The following is a 12,392-nucleotide window of genomic DNA, read 5'->3' as shown; positions in this document are numbered from 1 at the left end:
TTATAAGAACAAACCCAATAGATTCTAACCACAGACCCTAACTCGATATTAGTCTAAATCGCTGTGTTAACTGAAAACTTTTATATTGTTTCAAACTTTTTTTAAGTTTTGAGTTTTAAATAAAACGGGAACAGCTCACTTAAGTTGTCTTATATTTTCATTGTTCTTCGTCATCCAGTGAACTCCAATATTTTCATTCTTTTCTTCTTTCGTTCTGAAGTGAATTTCTAACGATTACATTTTTCTTTCGCCCCCGAGAGAATATCTTATGAACTTGACAGTAAATACATGTTTGAACGTAAATTTACTGTCGAATATGTGATGCTGCATAACAGTCATTCCCACGACAAACTAGAGACTAAAGTCTCATCATGAACCTAAATGAGCTGAAAAAAACAACACAAAAACGTCGCTTAATCTCAATTGGTGAACAGTGTTGAGCACGATGAACTCAACACGGCTTTCTTGAGTTGCGTGTGAGACCTTATTGTGTTTAGATCAGCTCGTTTAGGCTCGTGGTGAAAATCTGGTCTCTAATGTAAACACGTATCTTGATTTTCGTTGACAAATTTATTTGAAGCATTTTACAGACAAGAATAACAAAGACAACTAACAGCAGCAACAAATAACTTTTTTTTATCTTTTTGCATGAATTAATTAAACATCTCTTGATAAATAAATTATTAAAGTGTTTCGTTCAGAAGATAACAAAATAATTCGCGAAAAACAAAAAAAGAATTGGCGCCATTTAGTGAAAATAATCGATTTGTTGTAATATATGGATATATATTTTTATCTTCAATAACAATAAGCTGCACACAATAAACGCGTAAAGATCTTTATACAATCGCAGACATTTTCAATCGAAAACGCTTTGCCTTTGATTCGGAGTTGAATGAAAACCGTATGCCTATTTTGCGAAGAAACGATATTGCAGGTGTTAGGCACATGTTTGTGAGGGTTTTAAAAGGTTTGGAAATATGTACCCCTATTTCTTAAAAAGCTGCAATAAATCAGCGGTTATTTTAGCTGGAGCAGTCTTATTGCGTCTTTTTCAGCATCAGCTAGCTAATTGACAATGACCAATTTATACCTACTTTCTCAGCATTGAATTGAATCAAGATTTGATAACAAATGAAAAACTTAAACATAGTAAAATTAAAGTGGATTTATCGAGCAAAACCAAGAGGTGAAACTAAAAACTGATCACTAACAATTCCCCTAATGTAATATGTTTTTTTTCTCAGTAAAAAAAGTTAAAATGAAAGTACGTTTATTTAGTATTTAAAACTATTATTACTTATAGTATTAAAATTACAACTATAGTTAATATTACCATTATTATTATTGTTAATTTTTGCGTGAATGAGTTTTAATCTACGTATTCATAGGTGAAAACAAAAACTTATCTGATTGAAAAGAAAAGCATCACATAAAATTATTTATTTATATAAGCATATATATATATATATATATATATATATATATATATATATATATATATATATATATATATATATATATATATTGTATATAATAACAATAGAAATAATAATAATAGTAATAATAATAATAATAATAATAATAATAATAATAATAATAATAATAATAATAATAATAATAAAAATAATAATAATAATAATAATAATAATAATAATAATAATAATAATAATAATAATAATAATAATAATAATAATAATAATAATAATAATAATAATAATAATAATAATAATAATAATAATAATAATAGTAATAATAATAATAACAATAGTAATATTTTGAAAGCCAGACGATATAAGTTAAAGTAAATATTATATGCATTAAATCGAAGTTCTATAGAATTTTTTTTTCTCAAATTATATTTTCATTCAAACAAATATGACGTAATCGGTACCTTTGAAGTCATGTGCTAAAGTTTTAATACTATTTATAGAACTTGAAAGCAAAAAACCATTTTTGGTTTAGGAATTCAAATGAAAAAGTGGGAACTGTTTTCTTTTCTTTTTAAATTGGTATTATTTTAAAAATCCCACACTGAATCCAAGAGCTTTACTGATGTAAGTGGATGCAACGGTGCATTGTGGGGTGTATATTTTAATGTTAAGGAATGCAAAATCTTGGAAATCTATAATCTTCAAGCTCATTGTCCATAGAAATTTTCAAATTTTTTATGCAATTTTTGTTAGAAAAACGGAATAAATATTTCTGTCTTTTTTTAAAACTCAACCAACAAATATGTTTTCTAAAAATGTTTTTTACCCTTGTACGGAAACTTTTCTAGCTTTTCTAGTTTTCTATGGAAACATAAACTGAAAAAAAGGAAGTTTAAAAATGTAAGAAAGTTTGCAACTGCAGCACACGCAACATTGAAATTATGACGTGTAAAGGTGGTAATCGAAGTACATTTCTTACGTTCGCCTTTCTTTAAAACTGCATAAAAATTACTTTTATGAAATAGGAAGCCAAAGTTTGGCCTTTAGTTTTAATACATTACGTCATTTTTAACATTTGTTGTTTCGTCAAAGTTATTAGCATCATCATCATCATATTTTTCACGCGCGCTGATGAAGGATGTGGGCGGGTAACGGAACAACTGAAAAAGCAAGTGGTAATCAAATTATTTGATTTGTAAGCAGTGTTGTACCTGTTGAAGGGTAACATATTTTTCATGAGACGGTTTAAAGGTTCACGATTTTTTTTGAAGTTTAGAGAGAAACGCAAACTATGTCATTTATTCTTAAATTAATGAAAAAGAAAAATAAACACAAAGAAAAAGATTCTTTTGTTCAAGAACCGAAAATGACTGATCGTGCAGGTTTGTGAGTCATAGCTTTGTTTTCTCTTTTTATTTTCAGCTCGTTGCGTCGGTTACTGGTGGCACCGTTTTCGTACTTTTCGATTTTTCCTCTAAAAACTGCTTGTGATTAATAAAACCATCGCGCTATCAGAAATTCGATCATGTTAAAAGTTAAAAAAGCGTTCAAATAATATTTTATCGGAACCTCTAAAACCTAATTATAATCAGCAATCTTCTAGAATATTGGACTGAATCAATTTTTTCCAGAAACGGTAAAAGGAGCTCGTATCGTCCGCGTAAAAACGTCAGTCGTATATTGGTCTTGTTACTCAGTTAAATACATCAAATTACAAAAAGGCTATAACATTGCTAATGACAATTGTAAAGGGCAATATTGGTAAAAATCAATCATGTAATAATTGCCTGTGCGTTGTATACGCAATAAGTACACTGAATTTTTTTATCTATCTGCATAAAACATACATATCAAAATATACATTAGTATCAAAATAAATATATGCTTATTTCAAAATAAATCTTTTTAAAAAACTTAGTCACCTAATTTCAACCGGTGAATTTTTAATGAGAAAAATATCAAGGTTGTTTAATGGGCCCAACAATAAGCGACGCTTTGTTTTTAATCTCTTAAGCTGTTTGAATGTGTCCTTCAGCGAAAACTAAAGGTACGCCGCTTAAATTAACAAATGCGTCATTTGAAGTTACTTTTCTCAAGGTGTTAACCGCGTTAATAGTTGAAAAAGATTTATCGCCAAGGAAAAAGTACGGAGTAGTTGTTTTTTTTTAAGCATTATATTTGTTTTGTTTTTTTAAAGAATATCATTTTTTATTTATTTGCTTTTTAAGAGATTTTTTAATGTTACTTTTAAATGATCGATGTCGAGAAAAAAAAATGTATCCAAAAAAAAAAATTTTTTTTTAAGGCGTTTAAAATAAAAATCAGATTTTAAAATGCAACATGAAAAGTGTCTGTTTTAACAATTTAAACTATGTAATAATAATAATGTATTAGTAGCAAGGGTGCCAAAAGACCTAGATGGTGACAGAAAGGTGTCAGAATTAACTTTATATAATTCCATCTGTTATTCATGGCGTGATAAGGATACAATCTTATCTCAAATCTTTCTTTACGCAATAGCTTTTTTTTTTCGCTCTTTTAGAGCCACCGAATTATGGCGGCAAAAATGATATAGAGTATTTTAAAGAAAGCTGGTTCGCGAAATAATTGATAGCAACTACTAAAAACTCAATATGAAAAAAAAAAAAAGTTAAAAACAACACAATAACAAAAACAAAAATGGCCAAACGACAAAAGAAAAAATTATATAATACTTTCATCAAAATTACAGACTGAAATAAAAGAAAGACAAAACTTAAAAGAAAACAAAACTTAAATTTTTTTTTAATACCGATTTATTTTTATTTTTGTCGGCTTTAAGAAAACAAACATGACTACGAACATAGGACAATAAAATCGTATTGAATATATCTTTCCCGTGGGATTAAACACAAAGATTGGTTTATATTTAAATTTGTTAAAACTGTATATTGAAAGTATGAAAAATGGTATTAAAAGATTTTTGAAGCAAAACTTATGAATATTTTTCAGTTTTTTTTTTCTTTACGCTATTCTTTTCTTTTATAAAATGCATGGCTTGAGCTTGTTATCCTCATCTCACAAAAACCATTATGAGTTTCAGGTGGAGTTGTTAAAAAACCCACTGCGATATTATATAAAAACATTGCCTTTGAATTAAAACAACGTTGGGATATCGAGTATCGTGTTAGCTTTTAAAAAAAGATTCTTTAGAAATTTTTCAACGTTTATAAAATATCATGGCTATCTTAATAAATAGTTTGACAAAGCAAAAAGCAACATTAAAGCCTATATATTTTAATTCCCGACGACAATGCGTAATCTCATACTTCTCGACGATTGGTTTAAAAACAACAAAAGAATTATGATTGGCTTATTTTTTTTCAAAGGCATGCCAGGAGTATTGAAGTAAATCGACGTGTTTTTTTTGTTTCCATAAATTTTAAACTATTAATGGTGTCAGTACTCTCAATACTATCGTATTCAATGCCGAACAACTGACTTATAGAATTATAAACACTTAAAGGTAATCTCTGTCGAAAGCTATTCGAATATAATTACTGATTTATATAAACAAAAGGTATACACAAATATTATTCTATTTGTTTTATAAAGATACAGCTAATTGTTGTCCTTTTTTGGGTTATTCTTGTCTGCTATTTCTGAATGCTACATATGTTAAATGTAAATAGTATGAGATGTGATTATTTTGTTTTTGTTTAACTTAGATTTGATTTTTTAAATGGCGCGTTTGTAAAAGAACGGTACTCCAGCGACGACACGCGTTTAAAATGCAAGCGTCTGTAATTTTTTATGATATAATTTTTATGCTTTGAAAACAATTTTGATCTAACTTTCATTCCTTCAGCTAAATGCATCAAAGGCGAAATGATTCGGATAAAAAATATATAAACGGGTTTTTTAAAGTTCAACTATGAACCATTGCAACCAAAAGCTATAATTACATTTAAATATACAAGCCGTTTAGTTTTTCTGAAAAATCGAAAACAAGTTTTTAATTTATAAAAATGTCGATTGTTGAGAACGACGTTTGACTTCGTTCTGAATAACGAAAGCCGGACTTTTACTCAAAAAATTTTAGCCCTCCTCCTAACATTTTAATTATGATACTGTGTTTATTTATTTTAAATTTACGGACAAAAATCATAAATAATGCGATGTGGTTAATTTGTTACATTTTATTTTCTCGTTCATTTAACATTTAATACGTTTGAATTAATCAAAATAATAAATAATAGTTTGAAATAATTAAAATTTCTGATTGTTTTTGTTCATTTTTCCACTTTCAGCTGTTTCTGTTTTTTTTTTTCTACTAAGTTCGTTTTTATGTAAAGAGATTTTTTTGCGAATTTTTCAAAACGTAATCTCTTAATCACTGATAATTTTTAGATGTTTTAGGCGACACAGGAATATATCATTTCGGTAGATATCAGAAAATCCTTTTTTCCTTATCTTTTTTTTCCGGTTTTTGTTCTTCGTTTTAGCTGTGAACAAAATGATAAAAAAAAAAGGTCTCCTTACAGTTTTTCGTATCTTAAACATTTCTGCTTGACGGGAATTTGTTACGTTATTCCGCTGCATCTAATCTTGTTCAATCTCGAATCTAAGCTAATTAATGGTTCCTGAGTCACACGGCCTAGGCTAATTATTATAATTGCATGAATTAGCCAACATACCCGGAAATATATTAGCCATTGTTGAAAGTCTGATCCAATTTGTGCTGCATGAAATCGGTACATTTATATCTACGTTTAAATCGTGGTACTGTTAAAACTTTTGATTTCAATTAACGATAAACTCTACAGGCTTTTAAAAAAGTAACGAAAAATAGGTGCTATTTCGTTGATTCATAAAATTAATTTTTAGATATTCTGTTTTAATAACTTTTTTTATCAAATCAATAAAACATTTTGCTTGACTTTTCCTTTTAACTTTTTAAAGGAGTTTTTAATGCAAAAATTATAAGAGAGGAATTTTTAGGTAGTTTGATCGAAATCGTGTTTAACTTTTTAATGCTATTTATTTACAGAGCATCACTTACAAATTTTGTAATGCTATTTATTTACAAAGCATCACATACAAATTTATGTGAAAGTTTAAAGTGCGATTGCGTAATTCTTTCAGATATCACCTGCTTTGTTTCTGCAAAAATTCTTGAAAATGTTTTAAAATATTTTTTTCAGGTTTTTAATAACTTTTGAAAGTTTCAAACAAAAATGTACGAAAAATCGATCAAATGTGAACCCATCGAAATGCTCCATGCTATGACGCCCTACAATCATGGCGTCATGCAACAACTGCATAACAACAATGGCTCAATGTCACCAGTTGCACAGATCACAAATTCTTCCACATCCCATCAATCGGTGGTTCAGGTAAAAATTTTATAAATAACTTGAGTGTTAAACAAGCAGGTGTTTTCCTTTGAGTTTTTCCGCTTTTTCTGCGTTTTGCTGATCGAAGGTCCTTTTTAAAAAACGTTCAAAAGACGATAATAATTTTAATTAATTTAGCGTTCCTAAAATTTAGATATCTTCTGCGAATAATATTAGCGAACAGAAGAAACCAGATCACGTAAAACGACCAATGAACGCTTTTATGGTATGGTCACGTGAAAAAAGAAGGAAAATGGCTCAAATTAACCCTCGTATGCACAACTCTGAAATTTCAAAAATATTAGGTTCAGAATGGAAAAGAATGGGGGAGTCGGAGAAGGGACCCTATGTTCTCGAAGCAAAGCGATTGCAAACACAGCACAGTATTGAATATCCTAACTACAAATACAAACCACGACGTAGAAAAGCAAAAGCTATGCTAAAGAAAGACAAAATGGGTTTTCCATACGCAGGAGAAGTTAACGGAATACCAGCAAGCATGAAATTCCCATACCCAAGCTCTGCCTACCCTCAAGATGCAATGTATGGACCTCCGATATATCAAATACCTAATACACCTGGTTACGCTATGTACGCTGACTACTCCCAATCTATTCACGGCCGTCAGGCAATGATTTCTCCTCACTCACAAATGAGACATTCGCCTCTCTCGGTAAGCTCCCCAGGTACTTCTCATGATTTTTATACTCTAGGAACTATGCAAACCCCAAGAAGCGGATCCGATATGATTCCAATGTCTGATAGATATTCTATTATGAACATTGCTGTTACACAAGGTAGCATGTCATCATATACATCTTCATCGCCTGCCATTCACATTCCCAACGAATCTGGAAGTCCAGGTTATCAAATGTATTCTTCAGCCGATAGATCTTTATAGCGATATGCTAAAGATCACGTGATCTTTTAGAGATTTGGTTTTTAGTACGTTTAGAAATCAGCCACCAGCAGCGGTTGTTAACGCAGGTTTGTTTACAAGTAGGCAAAAAGAAATACGTTTATGGCGCAACCTTTGGAACCTTGGAAAACCATGATGTTGAAGGTCGCAAATATTTTCGATTGTTTTTTTTTTTTTTTTTTAAATCTAATTTAAAAGTTACCAATTTCTGGAAAACTCGGGAAGAATTCGTTCGAACCATTTTAAATCAAAGCATTTAAGGAGACATTTCTTCTAATCAGCCGGAATATATAAATATTACAATACATACTGAGTTTCTCGTACTTAAGTTATATTTTACATAACAGACGCAACTCTGATCAGTAAGCACCATCATTTTATCAAAAAATTATTAAATTTTTTGTTTGAAAAAATTAGGAAAGATACTAAATTTTTGAATTCCAATAAGATTATTATGTACATCACCCCCCATATTTGGTTATAAATGATTTCTATTTTCTTTTTTTAGCATATAATTTATTATGACCTTTATATATTTATGAGTGCTTAAAAGAAGCTATTTCAGTATGCGCATTAAAAAAGGTGTTTTATATTACATGCCGTACTTTTACATATTTCATTTTAAATTTATTTACGTAGTATGCGAAACTAAATCTATTTAATAAAGCGAGTGTTAATATCGCTTTGATTGTAAATATTTGTTCTTGGAGATATACTTAAATGATGTCTATCATTTGTTTGATGTGCAGTTTTTATTGACGATAAATTTTCCTGAGAATGAATTCTTTTGTCTTACAGGGTTAAAAAAGGAGAGGGACACCAGTACTACGTGCGTCCAATATTTAACTTTTTTTATTTATTTTTTTTTTTTACCCAAGTAACTTTTACGCATTCCAATTCTTAATATAGTGACAGTAAAATGATGAAAAATATAGTAAGGAATAGTGACAGTAAACTTTTACGCATTCTAGTTCTTAATATAGTGACAGTAAACCTTAAAATGATGAAATAAAGATAGAATAATCCTAATAAAGGATAAAAACACGAAGAATTTAGACGTTTTAATTTTTGCAACGCTTATTTTTTAAACGCGTTAAAATTTACAAATCCTAAGTAGTGATTAAGCGATGAAGTAAATGTTTAATAACGACTTAAGAAAGATTTCTTTTTGTCGTATTGGTGCATTAAAGGAAGATTTAGATGAAATCTTATTACAATGCACCAATACGATGATAAGAAACTTTAGAAAAAGTTTTTTTAAGTAAGTTACAAAAGTTTCTTACTACAACAATTCACAGAACTCCCCATACTAGGATGATTTAAGGCTAGTCTGAGAAAGTTTCGTTTTTATTTCGTGTTTAAACACAAGTTTAAACGAGAATAAATTTAACGTTAGAATAAAATTAACGTTAAATATAAAGTTCTCATAGACCGACATGGCTTTTACAAAAAGTAGCCGATAATAGATATAAATATCCAGGTAAATATATTACTTATATTTAATAGTATTATACTATACATAAATAAATGGGATTTTCCAAAATTTTAATAAGCTCCATTAAGTAAAGTTCATCATTAAGCTTTTCTTGAATATTTTTTTTTGTAAAAAGGTCTTTTTGGTCTGAAATTCTCTCATTCTTTATATAAAAGCTCTTTGCTTAGTTACTAACTTTATATTTGAGTTTCGAGTAAGCTATCTCCATTTCAATCGTGAAGGTTGATTGCAACTGACGACTTGCTCTTCTTAAGCTTTCATATTGTTTTTCTTTGGAAAACACGTGGTGTATTGTTTTTCTTTGAAAACACATGGTGCTTGTCGAACTCCCATAAGTGTATAGACTATAACTGCATATTTTCTTCTATATTTTTTCGCTATGTTTAACTTAAAAGCTTCAGTATTTAGCCCTTTTGGAGTTCTTGGGATATTTGCTGACTGGTTCATAACTTCTCTTGATATTTTAAATGCTTTTGTGCTTGTATTTACTAAAACAACTCAACTTTCAAATATCATTTCGTTTGGCGATGCTCCAATATCAGTATTAAAATGTTCTGTTAAAATTTTAAATCGATTAGTTTAACAAATTCAAATTCTTGTTAAAAAACTTGTTGAATGTTTCTTAGCTTTTGTTTACCCGTGAAACAAGTGAATTGTTGAGTGTGTAAATTACAAGTTACATAAATAGAAACACCAATATGTAAAGATTGAACCAAGATATTTTTTTGTGAATTTGGAATGATATTCGCGTACTGAAACCTTTAACATTCCCAGTATTTTTAATCATGTGTAATAAATCTATTGAAATTTTAACCTTCTTATCAATGCATTTTCAAATTTTTAAGCAACGTTTTAAGTGATTTTAGAGCATTTTTTAGGCAATTTTTTGAATATAGCTGTAATATCAAGATGACTATATTTCTGCTACAGTTATATTTTTCACTCTCTTTCTCAGCTTTTACAATTTATATAGGTTTTTCAAATTCATTGTGTACAATGAATTTTACAATGAATATATGACGCACGCAAACGCTCCTTCTGACGCGACACAATAATAGTTTATATATACGCAATTATTTACGCTAATTACAATAACTTTGCTAACTAAAGATTGTTTTTATTAATCAGTATCTGTTTCTCCATCATAAAAAGCTATATAATTGTTCTCTAAATGCTATCAAATACCTTTTCCACATAAAATCACTTATAGACTCAAGATAGCCTTTTATTATTTTATGATGAACGGCAGTGTTTTTTATATTGCAGCTTTTTTAGGGTTGATTACGTAGTTCTGCAGATTTCATAATCTAGCAGATTGAACTAGTGAATTTAACCTTTCGCCAAAACGCATTGCTGGAGTTCGTGAAAAACTATCAAGGTCATTCTTCAATGGTTTTTCAAATTGCTTTTTTGTTCAAATTGCTTTTTTTGTTTTTGCTTCTGGATATTTGCGTTTGACTCTCAGACACGAATTTCCTGATCTTTAGAGCTGAGCTATTTCCAGATCTTCAGAGCTAAGCTTATGAAAAATATTAATTGCTTTCAATTTTCATCCTGCTGGGCCAACAACCTTTAGTTCATCTTGCTGGGCCAGCAACAACTTTTAGTTATTTTTTAGTTATTTAGAATTATTAACATGAGTTTGGACTTTTTAAAAAGTTTTTAATATAAATTTTGAATATTTAACAAAATTTAGTAAAGCAATCATGGGTACTATTTGTAGAAGATTTTTTATTATAAATTTGTTATTTAACTTTGTTTCTGACTTATTTTTTTTCAAATGAATTACCCAATTTCCTTGTTTGAACATTAAAGCGTTTTTTAAATTTCACAATTTTTTTTTATTTCAAATTTATTTAGGCAAAATAAATCAATTTTTATATATACAGAAATATACATAGGTTAAATCAAATTATAAATTATGTAAAAAATAGTTGTAAACTATAAATTTTAATTTTATAAAGCTGTAAGTTGTAAAATGAACAGTTGAAAGTAATAAAAAAAAGAGCTATTACTTCTGAGCTTTTTTCAATTTACCTGCACAACTTTTAACTACCAAGACTTGTTGAATTCAATATTTTTCGATCCTGTGATCGCCTTTTTTTTCTTCATATATTTAGTTTTGCCTAAAATAATATTCTTTTCATTTCTAGACTTTTCCAGCGCTTTTTTCAAGAGACCTGTTTGAGCACATAAACAAGTATACAGCAAAAGTGTATCACTTTTATATTAGTAAAATACATTTATAGGTCATTCACTATACGTTGTATTTAGTAGTTACGCTACTTTGTGTGATGCAAACAAAAAGGTACACAGCTTTATGTTCTCGCTCCTTATGTATCTTGATAGTTTAACATGGCAAATTATAAACACATTAAACACAAAAAGGTTTTTTGTTACAAGTTTAATACCTTTAGTTTTAAAAAGAACTTTCGTCTTATTTTTTCCTTCACAAGACTTCTTGTTTGTATTCAAAGTGAAGACGAATCCGTAATTTTGAATAAGCTGACTTTGGCTGTCAAACAGCAAACAACTGTTAAAATGTCTTTACTGCCTTTTTTCTACTGAGTTTTAAAAAATTCTTTTAATTTTTTCAGAAGTAGATATTTTTTCTAAGAAATCTTTGATATTATTTCTAACATAACTTTGACAAAATCTTTGTAAATGGTGTGTCTAAAGAACTCCAAGTCTTGTTAATGTTCTCTAAGAGTGATTCGTATGCTTTTTTCATGTGAACTTTTAATGATAGATATTTCAACCTTTAATTATTTGCAAGCATGTAGATAGCGTTTAAGATAGGTGTTTAGAAGAACGTTATTAAGATCACTGAGTAGTATACGTGATTTTTATGTCTTTATGTCTCTACAACCATTTTTTACAACCAATTTTTACAACCAATTTTTATGTCTCTACAACCATTAAGTGTATTCATTTTGAATTTAAGGTTCCAAGAAATTTTATGCTTTTTGAGAGTTCTGCTTAAAAAATCCTTTTATTGTTTCAACATCCAAACTTTTGTCATAGAAAAAATTGAACCAATCAATTTTCTGTAAAAGTAATTTTCTCGGGCTAAAGATTTTAATACCTTGTTTTTTTTTTTTAAAAAAAAAAATTATGTATTTCTTTTCGTCCTCCTAAAATTTCAGCTTTCTTATAAAAACACTCAAACA

General features: G+C 28.7%; 1 protein-coding gene across 5 annotated transcripts; it reads left to right on the top strand.

Moving 5' to 3' along the window:
* The first annotated feature begins 2,628 nt into the window (after positions 1 to 2,628).
* LOC145187173 (uncharacterized) lies at positions 2,629 to 8,469 on the top strand. 5 transcript variants are annotated; one of them, XM_090096337.1, is made up of 3 exons: positions 2,629 to 2,815; positions 6,617 to 6,808; positions 6,963 to 8,469. In XM_090096337.1, exons 2-3 carry the CDS (start codon positions 6,650 to 6,652, stop codon positions 7,707 to 7,709), a joined length of 906 nt encoding a protein of 301 aa, XP_089952463.1. In that variant the 5' UTR covers positions 2,629 to 2,815; positions 6,617 to 6,649; the 3' UTR covers positions 7,710 to 8,469. The 5 variants fall into 5 exon arrangements, with proteins under 5 accessions (XP_089952463.1, XP_079919622.2, XP_079919621.2 ...); XM_080063496.2 differs by lacking the exon at positions 2,629 to 2,815 and adding an exon at positions 3,440 to 3,577; XM_080063495.2 differs by lacking the exon at positions 2,629 to 2,815 and adding an exon at positions 4,831 to 4,938.
* The last annotated feature ends 3,923 nt before the right edge of the window (positions 8,470 to 12,392 follow it).

This window comes from Hydra viridissima, unplaced genomic scaffold (genome assembly GCF_058129835.1).
Source record: "Hydra viridissima isolate aposymbiotic clone 2 unplaced genomic scaffold, HvirCarnegie_v1 scaffold_8, whole genome shotgun sequence".
Taxonomy (NCBI): Eukaryota; Metazoa; Cnidaria; class Hydrozoa; order Anthoathecata; family Hydridae; genus Hydra; species Hydra viridissima.
This window is presented reverse-complemented; position numbering and strand designations above follow the sequence as displayed.

Bases quoted from the DNA above. Each gene is read 5' to 3' on its own strand.
- LOC145187173 (XM_090096337.1), top strand. From the start codon at position 6,650: ATGTACGAAAAATCGATCAAATGTGAACCCATCGAAATGCTCCATGCT. The intron at 6,809-6,962 runs GTAAAAATTTTA...CCTAAAATTTAG, and splicing joins CCCATCAATCGGTGGTTCAG to ATATCTTCTGCGAATAATAT.